The sequence below is a fragment of the Liolophura sinensis genome, chromosome 1, assembly GCF_032854445.1.
Source record: "Liolophura sinensis isolate JHLJ2023 chromosome 1, CUHK_Ljap_v2, whole genome shotgun sequence".
NCBI classification, from domain to species: domain Eukaryota; kingdom Metazoa; phylum Mollusca; class Polyplacophora; order Chitonida; family Chitonidae; genus Liolophura; species Liolophura sinensis.
Window position 1 is genome coordinate 45,674,097 of NC_088295.1, and position 19,920 is coordinate 45,694,016.

Below are 19,920 nucleotides of genomic sequence, written 5' to 3' on the forward strand. Positions count from 1 at the left end.
CAGAAAGTTTGTCAGTGCTTTCATTCAGGGATAAACCCGGCTGCCCTCAAACTATATGTATATGTAAAGGAAATATGCTTGATTTGCACTTGAAACACTAATCAATGAAATCAATAGTCAGATAATCTTGATAAGGCTTTTATATTAGCACGAATGTACAAATCGCAATCTTTATTCGATCAACTGGTCACACGAGAAGTGCCTGTATGAGATATATACCATTCCTTTCTGTAAGTTTGCATGACTGTGCCCCAAGGCTCTGGCCCGATTAACCAGAAGAGAGATGCTACTTAAAATACACAACGCAAAACTCAGGTATTCTGGGAAATAACTGTTTGTTGTTAGTCCGAATACGCTAACACCGACTTTTCCCCATTATTGAATTCATCAAGCAATGCTCATTGAAACCGATAGATGGGGAATGATTCAAAGGGAACCTGACACTCTTATATGCAGTGTATATACTAATGATTATGTAAAAAAATTAGTCAAATCACCCGTTTAGTAATCTGTCCATCAGCGAGATAAGTCAGTCAGTCAGGTTTGAGAACATATTGTTCTATGAAAGATTACTGATAGAACAGTTTCGAGTTCGAACTCTTTTATTTCTAACGGTAAATTCATAGTCCATCACGTGACCTGTCCAAATTTTGTGGTTATGCAACTATTTTTGATCACTTTTACTATAACATAGGTGTAACATAAAAAGATTATTTGGAGTAGATGAACGATGTAGAAAATGAAAGAGCTGACCTTTAGTGGACTTAAGGAGTTCCTGAAGAAATGAGGTGTCATTTATGCATTTAGAAGACGGTAAAACAGATAAATAAATGTCAGCTAAGGTTGTTTAACAATTTTGGCAAGTCACACGATGCAGAATAACTATTTTTACCTTTAGCGACAAAAGAGTTCGAACGCGAAACTCCCCTATTGTAACGTTGTTGGCAAACGTTTTTAGCCTATTGTCGCGTTTATGACCTCACGGCGTCCTCATTGTCTTGCGTCACAATAGCTTCCCATGTGAGACGTGCGATCTTTGTCGGTGACTGATTGGTCAAAACGACTCACGTGACGGAGACAATCAGAGCGCGCGCGCTTCGTTGATAAGATATGCCTGCAGTTTAGTATAACATAGTCAGTGAATAAACGTTAACAGTCTAATGAAATTAATATTTAGGGCATCGTATGACCTGAATTGATGGGACAATATGGGTTGTGTACAGTCCAGAAGGAAGAACAGAAGGGTAGCTCCATTGTCCACGGAGACAAGGCCGTCGAGCCGGGAAGTCACCATGGTCCAGACCATTTATTTACCTCTGTCAATGCAGCCTGCTCTCGAGGAGCCCCGCAGGAGGAAGACTGAAGAAGAGGTTCTGAAAGAGCTGAAGGAAGAAGGTCTCTTGAAATGTGAGACACTCCGAGAAAAAAAGAATGGCAGTGTTGCTTTCTACGTATCTTTGGATGGCAATCCCTATCCATCGGGAAAACCTCGGCTTTTGGAGCCGATTGAGCTGAAACAAGAGCGAGAGAAGATCAGGGAAAATCTTAACGACAGGATGAACAAGGCGACGATGCTCAGAAGACAGAAGCTGTCTAGAGTGAAGAGGAAAGCTCGGATTATTTCGGCAAAACAACGCCAAGCCATGGTAAAGAAACAAAAAGCCGATGAGGAGCACCGAAGGATCCACAAGGAGCGACTTGAGGAGAAGATGGAGCGGGCCTCCAGGAACCGTCAGTCTAGGCTGGCGAGTGATGGACAGATGTGTTAGAGAAAGCGGGAGAGAGAGAGTCCAGAGATGCCACCACTGCAGGGCAGTGGGTACATGTACAGCTACGACAGACAGAGAGATATAGAGGGAGAGACATTGAAAGACAAGATACGGTACCAAAGACCATCGATGGTACGCAAGAAAGACAGTAGGTATGTCAGAGTTTAGTCTACACGAGGATGACGAACAACAGATGGAGGAAAACTACACAAGATAAACAGATCAAACGGATGAAAAATCGGGTATATAACTGACAAAAAGAGACAAAAGAATCTTCTCATAAGTTCAATCAATATATTATAGATGAACAGTTTACAAGAGAGAATTTCATACATTTCATATCCTCACAATAATGTAGTACGTGATGCGAAATTATCATTTTTGAGTCAAGTAAATTTACATCTATTGATCAATGAACTTATACCGATGCGACAAATCCTAAATGTTTTTTTTTCTACAAGACATCAATCATATTTTAACTGGAAAAGCATTGCGTGCTGTAAGAATGATGGCATATGTGATAAAATTGGCAGGCAATAGATATAGTTACAGGCATTATACATTTAAAGCCACTGCATGCATGTTTGCCTTACAACTATTTTTTAGAAATTAATATTATCATCTGATGAAAGAGATCTTTGAAACCGAAAACATGCAATTCAACACTTAGCTATACACCAATTATCATTTCAGCGAATCAGAGGCAGTTGCATAAAGCATTCAAATGTTTATGTTCTTTTTTGCTTTGTTATCTCGATTGTTTCTCTTCAACTCGAAGACTGTATCAGTATATACCCTGTGAAACATGGAAATAAAGGACTGATTTTAAAATATACAGGGTGCGTATTCAACATGTGTTATTTTTGTTAGCAACAGAGCTGTTTCATTTGCATTTTTAATACTTGAAGATCCCTTTATTCCACGTACGAAAATATTCTTTATTTACCTAAAATTCACCTCAAATATTGTTTTGTTTCCTGCATATCACGCGTAGCCCTGGGTGAAATCTTGGCCGTTGTAGAAAGGAATTAATAAAAAAAAATTAATAACATTTTTGGGAAATTTCCAGCTAAAGTATGTGCTAAAATAGACATGAATATTGATTTATGCCTTGTGGTCAGACGGTGGACACGTCCACTTCTCCGGTCTGTATCTGAGGCATATCATTTCACTGCAAAGTCTTTGTTCACATATACTAACTTTATCCGAATTCATCCCATCGGAATCGTCTATATAAAAAGAAACGTCAGATTAGCTGATATATGATTGCATATAGGTCCCAATCAATGTACAACCTTTATTTGGTTTATTTGATTGGTGTTTTACGCCGTACTCAAGAATATTTCACTAATACCACGGCAGCCAGCTTTATGGCGTGAGGAAACCGGGCAGAGTCTGGCGGAAACCCACGACTACCCGCACCTTCCCACGTGCGGCAATGTACACTAGTTGGAGTATATACGCTGATGGGGAATCATATAAAGAGAGTTCGGTTTACCTCTTTATCTATTTGTGTACCCGTGGCATTATAGACAGCCCTGCATTTAACTAGGCCACATGATTACGTGCAAGGTATACGCTCAATAATCAAGTGTGAAAAATCCCTGGTATTGAAGCCGACAGAAGGGAGACTACTTTGCACCCCAAATATGTCGTGAGTAGCGTTCAAACGTGCGGTCAATATGCAGACGAAGGATTTCCTAGTTGATATTTACAAAGCTTTAATGTGCAGGCTACTGATGGCGTAAACTGATGTTTAGTCCTACATCCAGATGTAGTTTACTGTAAAGTATGCCAGCCATTCCGGGACCAAACTCCTTTCAAATATAGGAGGTTTGTACTCACTTTATCCGAGTGTGCTTGCCTTGGATATAAATCTGTATATACATTGAGAAAGCAGAAAGATGTATGGTAGAGAGATTGTGTGAGCATGCCTCTGGGCAGAACAACCAGGTCAATAACCACTTGAAAGAATGTACCAATTTTATTTATTTTTATCAGTTTCACGACGTGTTGAACCCCGTTTCGGTAGAGAGAGAGAGAGAGTGGGTCAAAAACACTGTTCTCAACAACACAGAAGTGAATGATCGTGCCAGAAGGTGGGATGATTTGTTGTTGAAGTGGGCAATACACGTTCATAAAGCCGAATTAAATCATGGGGTAAAAGCTTGTAAAAAGAATTGTCAGTGTTTTACTGAGCGTAAAATACTGTTCGCCAGCCCAAGGTCAAGGTATCGCTACTACCATTGTTAGTGATACTGCTATTGTTCTTGTTACAGCTTTTGAGTTACAGAATTGGTTTGCTTTTTATAGGGATAACAGTTCACTATTAGGATAAATATACATGTATATAAGCTCTCAACACACATCTGTTGCCTTGTAAATAATCCTCGGAGTGACCTGCGTACTTTATTATGTGAAGTTAGTGGATCTAATGGATTCTGATATCTGTGCCTATGTGATTTGTGGAGAAGGGAAGGATTTATATATCGTGTATGTTTCTGAGGCAGCTGCAGCCTTACATCAGAATGTTTGTCGGGTTAAAAACCTCGTGATGTGCGGTGCTTTTACTCACCCATTAAACCTGGCTGCCCTCAATTAATTTACGTATACGTAAAAGAAATATACTTCATCTGGACGATCAATGAAATAAATATTCAAATAATCTTGAACAGGCTTATATGTGAGGACAAATCGCGATCTGGTCATACCAGAAGTGCCTGATCATAAATTATGAGATATATGCCACTCCATTATATAAGTTTACATGACTGTGCCCCCAGGCTCCAGCCTGATTAGACAGTAGAGAGATATTACTAAAAATAGACAACGCGATACTAATGTATTATGGAAATTATTGTTTGTTGTTAATCCCATGATAACTTGAACCTAATACCACTGACTGGGCTGACGTGGAGACCGGGGCAAAATTGGTTGATTGCTCTGTCTATAGCCATTTCGGACAAATCGACAGGGCCCTTCTTCCCAAATAACGCATTTTCATGAACAATTTTACAAAAATAATTCACGATACATCTGTCTATAAAAATGGCCCGAAAAACCTAAGACCGGCTTTTATCACCATTGAATTCACCAGTCAATGTCCTGGAACAGATAGATTGGGAATGATTCTAAGCTAACCTGACACACATCCTTGTATATTTGTATATGCTAATGATTGTGTAAAAAAAATAGCCAAATCACCCGTTTATTAATCTGTCAATGAGAGAGATAAGTCAGCCATTCAGACTTGAGAATATGTTGCAGACTTTGCAGATTATTGATATGAGAGTTTCGAGTTCGAACTCTTTTATTTCTGAAGGTAAATTCATATTATATCACGTGACCTGTCAAAACTTTTTTGGTTATGCAACTATTTTGATCACATTTACTATAACATAGGTGTCACATGAACAAGTTATTTTGGGTAGATGAAGGATTTAAAAGACTGAAGAGCTGGCCGTTTGTGGACACGGTAAGACAGGTAAATTGATGTCAACTAAGGTTGTTTAACAATTTTGGTAAGTCACATGATCAGTAGAACTGTCTTTACCTTTAGCCGCAAAAGATCTCGAACTCAAAACTCTCCTATTGTAACGTTGTTGGCAAACATTATAACCCATTGCCGCGTTTATAGCGCATCACGACGTCTTGCATCATAATAGCTTCCCATGTGAGATGGCGATCTTTGTCAGTGGCTGATTGGTCAAAACGACTCACATGACGGAGACAATCAGAGCGCGCGCTTCGTTGATAAGGTGTGCCTTCAGTTTAGTGTAACATAGTCACAGTGAGTGAAGAAACGTTAACAGTCTCATTGAATCAACATTTATGGCATCATATGACCTGAATTCATGACACATGCAATATGGGTTGTGTACAGTCCAGAAGGAAGAACAGAAGGGTGGCTCCATTGTCCACGGAGACAAGGCCGTCGAGCCGGGAAGTCACCATGGCCCAGACCATTTATTTACCTCTGTCAATGCAGCCTGCTCTCGAGGAGCCCCGCAGGAGGAAGACTGAAGAAGAGGTTCTGAAAGAGCTGAAGGAAGAAGGTCTCTTGAAATGTGAGACACTACGAGAAAAAAAGAATGGCAGTGTTGCTTTCTACGTATCTTTGGATGGCAATCCCTATCCATCGGGAAAACCTCGGCTTTTGGAGCCGATTGAGCTGAAACAAGAGCGAGAGAAGATCAGGGAAAATCTTAACAACAGGATGAACAAGGCGACGATGCTCAGAAGACAGAAGTTGTCTAGAGTGAAGAGGAAAGCTCGGATTGTTTCGGCAAAACAACGCCAAGCCGTGGTGAAGAAACAAAAAGCCGATGAGGAGCACCGAAGGATCCACAAGGAGCGACTTGAGGAGAAGATGGAGCGGGCCTCCAGGAACCGTCGGTCTAGGCTGGCGAGTAATGGACAGATGTGTTAGAGAAAGCGGAAGAGAGGGGTAAGGGAAAGGATGAGGGGGACGACAGACTGCACCCCAGGCCATCGGTGGTACGCAAGCAGTAGAGTAGATAGGCCTATAGCCTATCTAGAGATCTTAGAGAGAGAGAGGGAGTGTCCAGAGATGACATAACTGCAGGGCAGTGGGTACATGTATGTTAGAGAGACAGAGAGATATAGAGGGAGAGACACTGAGAGGCGAGATACGGTACCACAGACCATTCGATGGTACACAAGAAGGAGTACGCCACTGGTGAACGTGGAGCAAGAGTGTACAAAGAAAGAATCCAATGAACACGTCAGAGCATAGTGTAGATGGATGAAAACTACGCCAGATAAACAGATCAAACGTATGAAAAGTTGGTTATATGACTGACAAGAAAGAGATAAAGAATCTTTTCACAAGTTTGATCAATATATTATAGATGAACAGTTTACAAGGGAGAATTTCATACCATTCATATCCTCACAATAATGTAGTACGTGATGCGAAATTATCATTTTTGAGTCAAGTAAGTTAACTTTCTGCATCTTTTCTCACAGCTATTTGCATAGATTAATATTATCATCTGCTAAATGGGATTTTCAATCCGAAAACAGTTCAGTACTTTGCTGTACATTTATAATTATTTCAGCCAATCAAAAACTGTTACATAGGTGTGAAGCATTCAAATGTTTTTGTTCTTTCATTTTATCATCACGATTGTTTCTCTTCAACCCAAATGCTGTATCAGTGTACACCCAAACATGCAAATAAATGGCAATAAAGCGTGAATATCAATTATCTATTAAATTTTTCTTTGCTACAGGATTATTTTTTAGTAATTTTAGTACCTCAACATCTGTTTACCCTGTTCGAAAAAATTATTTACCTATATATCCCTAGAAGATATCCCCAAGAAATATTTAATGTAAAAGTACTAAAATCGGCAAGAGCCAGAGTTGAAATAACGAGTCAACCGATGAGAACCTACAGCAGGAATCATAACCCCATTTGTGAAAAGCCTCGTGACGATTCCTCCATACAGCTTAGACTTAGGCATTTCTTCATAATGAAACCTCTGCCTGGTTTCCTCCAACCATAATGCTGGCCACCGTCGTATAAGTGAGATATTCTTGACTACGGCGTAAACACCAATCAAATAAATAAATCCAATAAAATCATAATGGAACATTCAGTGGATAACTTATTGCCTGGTAAATGTCTCAGTCTTGCTAACTAATAATCATATTCCTGATATTCATAATCTATGTTATTGGTTGATGCTAATCCTGGCATTTGTTTTAATGAAAATCGATACATGTCCCCATGGAAACGGTACATAAGGTTAGCTTCATCTGTATCTGTACTTGCAGCCAGGTTGTTGAAATTTAATGCTCTTTGAAATAGTAGGTAGTATTTTGTAGGATTTTTGTAAGTTGATGCTAGGAAGCTGAAAGTTTTTGATACTGTATCTCCGAAAACCTGGAGCGTAAACTGCAGCTTAAAGAGATGACCGGCCCGGATAGCACAGTTGGTAGAGCGTCCGCTTCGGGACCGGTAGATCAAGGATCAATCCTTGATCGAGTCACACCTAAGACTTTAAAAGAAGAAGTTGTAACTTCAGGATGAAGGGGATAGTGCAACGACTGGTTGACCCGTATCAGTATAATGGCTCGGGCGGGGCGGCTTACTTGCCTTCGGTAAGTCGTCTCAGTGAAGCAGCATTAAATAAAAGAGCGGTGGAAATTCGTCCTGCAACAAGGAGGCACATTACACGTACATGCACACTAATGATTCCTTCGTCGTTATATGACTGAAAAATTGTTGAGTACGACGTTAAACCCCAAGCACGCACGCACGCTTAAAGAGATATCTGTTGCTGTATTTTTAAGAGAGGAATAGCGAATAAATTTAGTGCAAGTGATTTTTTCGCGATTTTTGCAATGCATGTTATTTTGGGTAGCTCTTCTATCAGTTATAATAGATTTTTTTTTACAGCTTCACAGATAAAAAAGTGTTTAAACATGTTTCACGTTTGGATGTAATTTTAGTTTAATTTATTTATTTATTTGATTGGTGTTTTACGCCGTACTCAAGACTATTTCACTTGTACGACGGCGGCCAACATTATGGTGGGAGGAAACCCACGACAATCCGCAGGTTGCTGCAGACCTTCCCACGTACGGCCGGGGAGGAAGCCAGTATGAGCTGGGCCAACACGCTAACCAACTGAGTCACGAAGGCCCCAATTCTGGTTTGAAGACTTATGTCCTTCAGTATGAATAATATTGTAACGCATTGTTTCACTTGTGCATATAACGTCTTTTAGGTTAACAGATCGTGAAAATTGATCCAAGCACAGGACATGGGGCATCACACCACCTTGCAACATACCTCACTGCCTTAACAAAATCAAAGCTTGGCATTGAAGAGGGAGTTTTGTTGAAATATGTGGTCAAGCTGGCCATCGATAGAAATCATATTTCAAGCTTGGCTCTTCCCATGTGTATCTGTCGATAACTCATAACAGTACAATTTGTAGAAAATCTCTCCGTTTCTGTAGTTGACATGTGTATTTTAAAGTAGGGGGTTGGGGGGGGGGGGACAGAATCGTTTGCGTCAGCAAGAGTAAAATCTATTTATTTGATTGGTGTTTTACGCCGTACTCAAGAATATTTCACTTATATGACGGCGGCCAGCATTATGGTGGGAGGAAACCGGCCAGATCCCGGGGGAAACCCACGACCATCCGCAGGTTGCTGAGGACCTTCCCACGTAGAGCCGGAGAGGACGTTAGCATGAGCTGCGCTTGAACTGAGAGCGACCGCATGGGTGAAAGGCTCCTGGGTTAGTACGCTGCGGTAGCTCGCTAAACAACTGAGTCACGGAGGCCCCCGCAACAGTAAGCGTCCAACAAGCTATCTTAAACCATGGAGGTAGAACAGATTCTGCTCCATGCTTAAATCAGTGGGTTAAAGTTAAGTACTAATTAATGGTCTAGACATGCGCCAGAGAGCGCCCCCTGCAGTTCACGAGCAGGTTTTTGCAGCTTCCGATTATAAAACAGAAATCATCGGCTTGGGACTTCAGTACTGTATACAAATTTTTTTTATAGGCAGGTATATATACTAACTGGACGACCACAGTTTTATTACACATTTCCAATTGTTTCATGTATTATTTTTTTTGGTTGGTGTTTTACGCCATACTAAAGAATTTTCTTATACGACCTCAGCCAGCATTATGGTAACTGGAAACCGGGCAGGAGTCCGGGGGAAACACACCACCATCCAATTTGTTATCAGTATATGGTGCCGGAAACGTGCTGATAATTGGAATCACATCTTACATGCGAACCTCTTACTTGCCAGCTTGCCCCGTAACAGAAATAAGAAAATGCTATCAGCTTCGCAGAATTTCGCCTTGATTCGTTCTATGAGCAACCATGGCAGCAATGTATATATCATGATGTGACCCAATGTAAACTTGACCCTGAACGGTAAAATTTCATTTGATTTGTTCTGATTTTTGTCCATTTGATACCGTCTCTTTGATGAATATATGAATATACAAAGCAAATCCTCGTCATCAGCAGAAAATCAAGATTTGCTGGAGATTCAGATTTGTTTGGAATTTAATCTAGCTGTGATCTGAGCAAGAACTGTTCGAAGTATTGTTTATAATGGAAAGTTCTTTTCTGTGGTAAAATACACTGCTAAGATTCTGACAATCAGGCAAAAAGCCTATCAGATACAAGCTTATATGAGTAGTAAAAATGACAGATCATTGCTCATGTCAGATAGACTCCGGTTCAGGATGGTAAAATTATCAGAACGTTGCTATTCAGGCCATCATATTGCCAGCCTCTCTGCAATACAAACGTGTCTTGTGGAAAATGGCGGTGAGCAATCATTTTTATATCAGATGGGAAGACGGTATGAAATATTTCCAGGTAAACCATTTTATTCCTGGACAATACAATTCAGAACTAACATGTAGGATATCTGCATTACACCGTGATCATAGTCTATCCCAATTAATTACTGCTCAACTCATTATCTACGACACACAGAATTTCATAATCCTTAAAACACCTTTTGTACTTACATATAAGTAACAGCGCACATTTTAAAAAATTGTGTAAATACAACCAACAAACGCCCGCACATCGTACCAATAGTTACGAACTGACCTGAATGGCTTTACAGAGAACCTTCGTTGCATGCCTTACTTGAAGAGTCCATAAAATTCCGCAGACATTCTGACACTTGTGAAGACAATTAAACAGTAAATGGATTTTCGTTCAAGATTAAAGAGTCTTTCATGTTAAGTTCAAGCCATGTTGTAAAGGTTCGCAAAAAAAACCTTGAGAACTCTCAAAAGTAAATATAATGCAAGGTTACCTTTATATGTATTCTAAGCAGTGTACCACGAGAACTTAAGATGTGCAAATGACCTGCGCTGATCACAAAACCAAAGGATATACTGTAAGTTTAATTCAAATACTGTAGCTGATTTTAAGCAGCTGATTTATGTTTATTCTGTATAATGGAGCCTCTAATGTCGAATCTAATTAAAACGAATAGGCTTATACAGTGCACACACACACACAGTCCTGGATTTTTGATCACATTTTAGTCACTGGTGTTACTCTCAATGAAATCCAGGAATGTGGAGATTCGGGTGTAGACTTGGGGTCTTCCCTCCAAGTCACAAGGACCACTACGGCGGAAAGAATTCAGCCCGACGATGTAAGTCTTCTTCCTGAAGTCACATATCAGTGGAGAACCGCTGTCACCCTGCAGACAGAAGACGCAATGAAACGATATAATAAAACTGCATTGTACGACACCCCAAACCTTCGCAAGAGATAGATACACTATAGCGTGGTCGCCCTCGACTGTATATGATGAATTTCAAAAAAAAAAAAAAACAACAGCACGTGAACAATAACACGTGCACAGATCATGAGGCTGGCATTTTGTAAATAGTAACTATTTGGGCTATTCTAATATAACAGCCAAACATTCGACCGCCTGGGTTTGCGCTAATCGATTGTTTGGTGAACGTGATGAAGAAGTGTCTCAGAAATAAGGAGAAGTACTCTGTTAAATGATGTCACATCCTTAAATACAGGGCATGCACTCGGACAGCGCAAGATCTCCGTCACAGCTAAATGTACAAATTCCAGCAAAGCATTTAATCATGCATTTGGAACAAGTCCATTAAAGAAAATTGACCTATTTCCCAGGACAGCGTCTAATGGTTTTTCGTCTGATATAGCCCTATACTGCATGTTAGTACTTTCTTTGCTTTTAACCAAACACGTTATAAGTACTATATTTTCATCAGAATGGTTCATGAGAAAGCCAGATAGTGGTTTTTTGACTGTAGCATGGGATGAGGGGAGGTTAGAAACTACTACTTACAAAGCAAGGGTAGGAAGTTCCTTCAGCACAGATATGATCATCAGACAGAAACCCGAAGAAACTTCGCTGGCATACCCTGGCTTTTACGATGCTGAGCTCCGCGCTTCTCAGGAATTGGCTGAACACCTCGTCTGTGACTGTGAGAGAGGAGAACGCATGGTTAACTGTAATTGTACTGTAGATCTGATGAAACAATCGCGTCAGGATGTCAGCCAATATAACTCAGCAGTTAAAAAGACCTTATTGGGTAACATTTAACGTGCATGCAGTGGCCGCTCGGGTCCAAGCTGGATTTATCATTGCTATATGTATGAGTAACAGACATTACATTACATCGTTCACTAAACGGCTTCGCAAAGGTAGGAGACTAGAAAGGTATAGGAATAGACTAGAAAGCTGCGGCCCGATTTATTTTATGCGGGAAAGGCTCCCCAATCAAAAGCAAAAGCACGGACATACTCCTCACACCGCGGGTGTCGATCTCCACGTACGTTCACTTTACATCACTGCCGCCACAAGCAAATTTTGCACAGAAATCTTGAACAGCGCTTTGTAGCCGCGTTGGTCCACAGTGATGAGGCAGAAAGTGATGTCAGGGAACATAAAAACTCTGTCTGAACCATGTGTTATACAAAACACACCTGCATTCTCTTTATCTAAAGTATTCTAAAAATTAATGATTCTAACCCAACACCTGAACTATTTTAGTATTAATGCCGATTAAACAGTTCCTGGCGAGGACACCATGCAGTGGTGAGCCTAATCCTATCACAAGCCCATATACGTGCGCCACACAGGCTACAAAGGTCAAGCTTGTCTAGTCGTGGCAGTAGTGTAAAGAGAGCGTACAGAGCGACATATGCCCTGTAAGGAGTATGTCACTTAGGCGCAATAAATATACTGACCATGGGCCCGGTATGCCCTATAGGATACACCGCGACGTTAAGTTTTAAAATTCCCGTTAAACCACAGGGGAAAAAATAAGCATCGAAAGAAGTAAGTTCTCGTTTGATTGCAGCTTAAACGACGAGAAAGGTACTAAATCCGGCCAATGTACAATCCAGTATGTGCTAAGTCGGCTGTTTGCTGCTATGCATGTCTTCATTTGAGGATTACTCTCTACCTGCTTGGACAGGTATATTCTATTTAAAAAAGGTATCGTATGATATTCGATATATAAATGAGCAATAGCTATATTAATATTCAGTAGTTTTAATTATAGAAACAGTTTACCAATGTCCATGAGACATCTAGTGAAGGAAACGATATATGGATAGCTTTTAACCATGGTTCAATACGTCAAATGTATGAAAACTGAATGACCAGCTTGAATGCGAATAGGGGCCTCCGTGGTCGAGAGGGTTAACTCGCTGATGGTCGTGGGTTTCCCTCGGGCTCTACCCGGCTTCTTCCCACCATAATGCTGACTGCCGTCGTATAAGTAAAATATTTTTGAATACGGCGCAAAACACCAATCAAATAAATAAATAAATTGAACGCACATGTATACCCTAACCAGATTCAAGTGCATGCCACAAAAAACGCCTGCACAGTATAGGTGTGTTTTGACCATCATCGTGACACGTCGTGGATCATTCCCATTTACACAATGGGAGCAAACCGTAATACTCCCACTCATTTCTTACGCAAAGTTTAACTTTTCTGTGGTATATATTAGAGGGCGGCCAAATTTGCAAACTGGGCATTTTATTGCAACAAAACTGTAGTATACCCTTAACAGATTACTGACCTTTTCAATGTTTATTATCCACTTTATTGACAATTAACTGTTAAACTGACGCCGCCTGTTATGTCATATTAATCCATTCATCGTTATATACTGCCAAATCTGTCTCACTGACACTAAAACCACATCATAAATGGTTATTACCAGGCTTATCTTAATAGACATGTTTGCTACTTATGCTTTTCTGGGAGTCTACTGTATACATGTATATTTAGCTTGCCACAATTCTCCTGAGGATGACTTAATTAAAGTCGAGATATTGAGATTGTCAAAATGAATTTCTTCACAGTTACTTTTCTTATTTATTCGGCGCTTTATGATCCCTATCATCGACGTTTTCATTTCGCGCACTTGAACTTCAATACAACTATAGCTGTAAAAAAGGCTATACCTGAGATTTCTGGGCAAAATATGAACCAGCGCAAATCCAGTAAAATTTTGTCAATTATTTTATAATAGCGTTAGCAATTACCTTTAACAAATTTAACATCAGTCTCGTCCACATGTTACCATTTACCTCCGGTAATGAAATTCCTAAAATTTATGAAGCGGCTCGCACTATGACTTTTCAAACTTTAGAATCACCTTTACACTGTAAATAATACAGGTGCCAGTCTGACATTTATTGAAATCTCTGATATATAGCCTCTTTAACTATTTTTTTTTCTCGACTGGAGATGTACTTACCGGGCTCCCCTGTGACACCCCAACCGTAGAACCGGCAATTCTTCAGCTTTCTCAATCGCAGTTGCCTGGGCGGCAGAGGAATGGTTTGTACAGCATTATTGAGGACGCAGGGCTGAGCCAAGGTAATCACAGCTATGTCGTTCTCAAAGACATCCTGAACTTCGTAGTTTGGGTTCTGGAACGCAACACAGTTTTCACCTTTTATTATTGATCAGCCATTCTGGAGGAAGGGTTATTTTTGGAGGTCCGTCTTACAAAGCAGTTGAAAAGCAGTTGAAAGTTGACCAACGTTTAATTCTTAACCAGTTTGCCCGCATGCGCTCCATGTGACTGCACTCTTAAAACAGATAAAATAAGGGGCTCGTTGCACAATGAAGTATTTTTGGGCTATGCCCAAAACTTTGATCGTCTTTACAAAGCGAAATATTTGAAGGTGAATGCTAAAAACTGATTGATTTGTACTAAGACAGGAGAAAATAAGAAGACAAAACATATCGATTTAATGAATATATTCAAGAGTTTAATTTGGATTGTAATTTTAGGCTAAACCCAGAAATGTGAAACAGATTCTAAGCCTCAAGACGCCGTTGTTACATCACATACTTAAATCGGACTCAGTCAATAACTCCTGAACATAAACGTTAAGTCTTTCTATTTTGTCTTGAAAGTCAAAGGCAATTTTTGAAAGGTACAGGACAAAAGTAAAAAATTTTAAGGTAACTCCAAATTTTATCACAGTCAATTGTTTTGGCGTTAAGACTAATTTGTAAGCCTACAAGACAATTTTGTAACCTTGGGCCTGTTGTAACGTCTATATGGTAACACATCTGAAGTGCCAACAAACGTGAGCATGGGAAATGCGCAATGACATAAATATTTGACTTTTTCATAAATATCTTAGCACTGTAACAGATGCTTGGACATCGTCCAGGGCGAATTCTTGTACATCGTTTGTAGCCCCCCAAGAGTTGTCTTTAAGACCCAGAACAACGAAGAGTGTCGATCCCTCCCTTTTCGGTACTATGTTTTCGTCGCTAAAACAGAAGACCAGACCTCGTTCAAATTTCAAAAGACAAGCATCAAATCATTTTAAATGCAAAAACATATTATAGTATTCAACGTTCACTGAGCAACATCCCATATATATTGTTTTCCCGCCTTTGCGATGACGATTTACAGTGAAACAGACAGCGTAGTATATCCATGTATTGCATGTACAAGAGAAGAACGATCAAACTAGCTTGGACCCGAGTAGCCATTGAGCGGAAAGGTCAAAAGGTCACTCTAATGACTGACAACAGATGAACTTACAAGCAATGTGCCGTGATGAGGACGTGTGATTCGTCAATGAGAACAGATCCACAGACGACCAGGTAAGGACGCTCATCCATTGGCTGAGTGTTCTTGTAGGCTAACACAGTCATCCATGGCTGACCGTTAGGCTCCGCCTGGCCGTTTATCAGGCGGCGAACTCGGTTTAACACTGCACAAATCCGAAAGTAACAAAATATTTAGTAAATTCGTGATCTGGAATAGCTCTCGGGTTGAAAAAGCTTTTTTTTCTTCTTAATGAATTACGAAATTTATTGATCCACGTACATTTAAATTATCTACCTTTGCATGTCTGAAAAGTATCAGATCCCAGGTATCCAAATAGAAATTTATTTTCATTTATTTATTTATTTATTTATTTGATTGGTGTTTTACGCCGCACTCAAGAATATTTCACTTATACGACGGCGACCAGCATTATGGTGGGAGGAAACCGGGCAGAGCCCGGGGAAAGCCCACGACCATCCGCAGGTTTCTGGAAAACCTTCCCACATACGGCCGGAGAGGAAGCCAGCATGAGCTGGACTTGAACTCACAGCGGCCGCATTGGTGAGAGGCTCCTGGGTCATTACGCTGCGGTAGCTAACCAACTGAGCCACGGAAGCCCCTTCTTCATTTATACTTAAAGAACATGTGTTCTTTAAATGTGTACATTTAACAATATCTTCCTGCTACAATGTGTTGTTCTGTACCTTAACCGATTGAAGAAGGATTAAATTTCTCTTAAGAGAGCAAATATTTTTTGATTTTTTCTTCAAGCCTGTAACTTTTAATTTATGTGGCATTTAATACTTCCATTTAACATATATTGTTTGCAATACAATGCCATGATGTTATCTCCTAAAGTTTTCTGTTAGTTCTGAAAATAAAGTAAAATTTCTGTTAGTTCAAACTCGTGTTGAAGCGATGAGGAAAGTTAGCCTTAACGAAAAATCAGTGGAGAATTTACATATGGACGTTGAGACAACTTCATGCATGTAACGCTTTTTTTCAACGATAATATTATACCTATATCTTGAATCTTAACGAAAATTATTTGAATTTTTCAAATGCACATACCTGGTTCCGCATCTGTGACGTAAAGTCCACAAACAATAACCAAGAAACCGAGGATGGTTTTTCCAGATATCATTTTGTCCAAAGAATTGTATCGCCGATTTATAGATGCAGCAAAATCTGAATAGAAAAGAACGAGCAAAAATAAGGACATCTATCGATAAATTAAATTCTGGATCTGCTCACTTCGTGTGGATTCTTCTCCTTGCGTCTTTTAAAATTTCAGTTCCAAAGAAAAGGTAAATACAGGGGGTGTAATCCAACAATTACTTTCCTTCTGAAGACCACAATGATGACTTCATGTTTGATTGACTCCAATTAAACATTCAACTCGGCTGAGACCTTCTCAACATTAACCCTTTTCATACAGGATGCTAAACGTAGACACACTCACCCACGGAGTCCAACCGGTCCTGCTTTGCTGACGGTCACTCGTCCTGGGTTTTATAGTCGTGCCAATGGGGAGGGCAAGAACATTAACGCCATAAAACGCCCCCAATAACCAGTGTCATAGACGCTGTACACATGTGATTGGCGTTCTATCCTGAGTACTACGATGATGTTCTAAAATGATATATGGTTGATATTATCTTAGATACATCGCGCGCGCACGTGTCGGGTCGAGCCGTCCTTAAAGGTTACTGATGCGCTTGTTTCTTATAATATCTTAATATTTCTCAATATATTTTATTGTATCTGATAAAACCCTCTAATCTGAGCACACGCTAATTTCATTGCCGTCAATACGGATGCAAATTTGCAGAAATGACCACTGGCTATTTACAATTGGCGAATTACTCGCGGTTATTGGCCTTTAACCATTGGATTAATAAAGATTGGGAGAGGAGATAGTCAGATTAATTCAAATAGTTAAAAATAGTAATTTTGGATATTCCAGGCTGGCCACAGTTCTATGATTCAAAGAGGTCAATGAACTGTGGTATATCGCTGAAACTGAAAACTGCGTTCATTTTATTTACATGGAATTTAACATCGGTACACAATAGTCGGCTAACTGGGCCATGGCAGAAGATGAACTAGCTTCTTACATCGATGTAATCATCTATCCAAAATGGTGTTCATTTTACGCATATGATGACGTCATGAGATGAGACATAACGTAATAGATGTGTACATCCCCAACGTCATAGCAACTGACAAATGCTACAGGTGGTTGAGTTGACTTACTAGACGCAAGTTCGGAAATGTTTGAACCTATTATGATATAATCTTCAAAGATTCCACTGAAACTCTGTTTGTTTTCTTGAAATGCCTGAAATGGATTTATACTTGTAGAAATGACAATCTTGTATAACTTCGTTGAACCAGGAAATTGGCCTTTTCAGCAAAGTTGTATTAGTGACATTCAATATCCGACAGTAAAAATTTATCGTTAAGAACAGGAAATTGCAGGGAGACTATATTTCAATTCGAGGATAAATTTACAGTGAATCAGTTAACACGCCGAGAACGTCCTAAGGAGCCAAGGCAACACCCACAAAATGTCTGCTTCAAAATTATGTCATTCGTAAAGACAACGTAATTTATAAAATGGTTTTGGTTGAAAGGTACGAAATGAAACATGACCATTTGCACAAAATCTAAATCTATGAAATGATTTATGGTTATTGAAGGATAAATGCAAAATGTCTGTCCATGGTCATTCAACGAGGGTTCAAAATGATTTTTTATATTCTTTATATATTTATAAATGTATGTATTTATTTATTCTTTCTGTAGACTAATGTTATAATAAACGCCTTCAAACATTTTGGTCACAATAGCCGCTCACAACGTATGAAACAAATACAATTTAATGATTATGTTCATAGTCAAACAGATACAAATTCTGGATTTTATACTTGAATTATTGAATTATTTTTTGAATTATTTATTGAACTTTTGATTCATTCATTTATTTATCTGTGGCTAGTGTTCTCAAATGTTGTACTTCATGCCGTCCAGCCAACTCCAGATAACATATGCCACAAGTACTGTAGCGATAAAGAGATGAAGGTTATCGGTATGTGTATTATAGTGCGGAAACTTGTGCTCTACTTACACCTTATTACCATATACGTGATAATGATCGCTCTCTATCCTTACTGGTACTACAATGATTACTCTCTACTCCGGTTGGTACTGTTTTTCTGATGAAAGAGAACGAAAATTAGGATTTGATTGAAAACGTGAGCCTGAGAAACACAGTAAACAATCTTCTGATATATTTTTTCTAAAATATTTTTTTTTTACTGTCTCCTTATAAATTTTCGCCCTCTTTCTAAGAATGTTTTTAATAAGGTTGCTTTATGAAGAACGCTTTTTAAAGCCAATGTAGCTTAGACCTTTTTATTTTAATACTTAGAGCCAACATTTTAAAAAAAAACATAAGTAGTATAGTATAAGTATATAAAACAAATATAAGTTCATAAAAAATTCCGCATGAATTCTCTGAAATGTAGACACATTTACTACTATACTAAAAAAATTAATCTGTTAATTTCAACAGAAATTCTGTTGTCTGAGTGATGTTGGAATGTATTCTGTTATTGTAACAGATTATTACATATAACACACATATTCTATTAACTCAACATAAGTGAGTGAGTGAGTGCTTGGGGTTTAACGTCGTACTCAACAATTTTTCAGTCATATGACGACGAAGGAATCATTAGGGTGCATGTACGTGTAATGTGCCTCCTTGTTGCAGGACGGATTTCCACCGCTCTTTTATTTAGTGCTGCTTCACTGAGACGACTTACCGAAGGCAAGTAAGCCGCCCCGCCCGAGCCATTATACTGATACGGGTCAACCAGTCGTTGCACTATCCCCTTCCTGCTGAACACCAAGCGAGGAAGTTACAACTTCCTCTTTTAAAGTCTTAGGTGTGACTCGATCAAGGATTAATCCTGGATCTACCGGTCCCGAAGCGGACGCTCTACCAACTGTGCTATCCGGGCCGGTCAACTCAACATAAAGATTCAGTTGCATTCACATTATGTTGAATATGACAGAGTAGTATGTTACAATAACAGAATACACTCTAGCATCATTCAGAGAACAGAATTTCTGTTAAAATTAACAGATTAATTTAACAGAGTGTAGGGCCCTAAAATCGTTCATTCAGATTCTGACTTCAGTCAGTAATGGTTTTCGGTGTACATCCAAGCAGATCATATATCTGAAGAATATCTATGGTTAGTCTGTGCATGTGTACCGTCTAGAAAGTGTCGTGGGCCAACGTCTCACGTGTATACCACACAGCAATTGCATTTGTCTCAGGAAATTAAATTCACCAAATTAATATCTGACAAATAGATGATCCTTTTACGTTGAATATTCAAGACTGTCCCTGGTCATATTCCAGCAGTACAGGCCGGTGGCCGGTGCCAGTTAATATAAAACAAGGTCCACAGGTTTCGGGCATACTTTCCGACGGAAGCCAGCACGAGCTGCAGGGACATCACAACC

General features: G+C 39.4%; 1 protein-coding gene and 1 long non-coding RNA gene across 2 annotated transcripts; both read right to left on the reverse strand.

The window, feature by feature from the left end:
- Positions 1 to 10,616: 10,616 nt before the first annotated feature.
- On the reverse strand, positions 10,617 to 14,231 carry LOC135468204 (uncharacterized). The gene is made up of 3 exons (XR_010444213.1): positions 14,062 to 14,231; positions 11,628 to 11,764; positions 10,617 to 10,997 (listed from the first exon to the last, which is right to left on the reverse strand). It is a non-coding gene; the product is annotated as an uncharacterized LOC135468204 (long non-coding RNA).
- A 716-nt stretch (positions 14,232 to 14,947) lies between these two features.
- LOC135461377 (kallikrein 1-related peptidase b3-like) lies at positions 14,948 to 16,543 on the reverse strand. The gene is made up of 3 exons (XM_064738441.1): positions 16,453 to 16,543; positions 15,373 to 15,544; positions 14,948 to 15,095 (listed from the first exon to the last, which is right to left on the reverse strand). The coding sequence occupies exons 1-3, from the start codon at positions 16,523 to 16,525 to the stop codon at positions 14,948 to 14,950; spliced, it is 393 nt and encodes a 130-aa protein (XP_064594511.1). The 5' UTR covers positions 16,526 to 16,543.
- Positions 16,544 to 19,920: the final 3,377 nt, after the last annotated feature.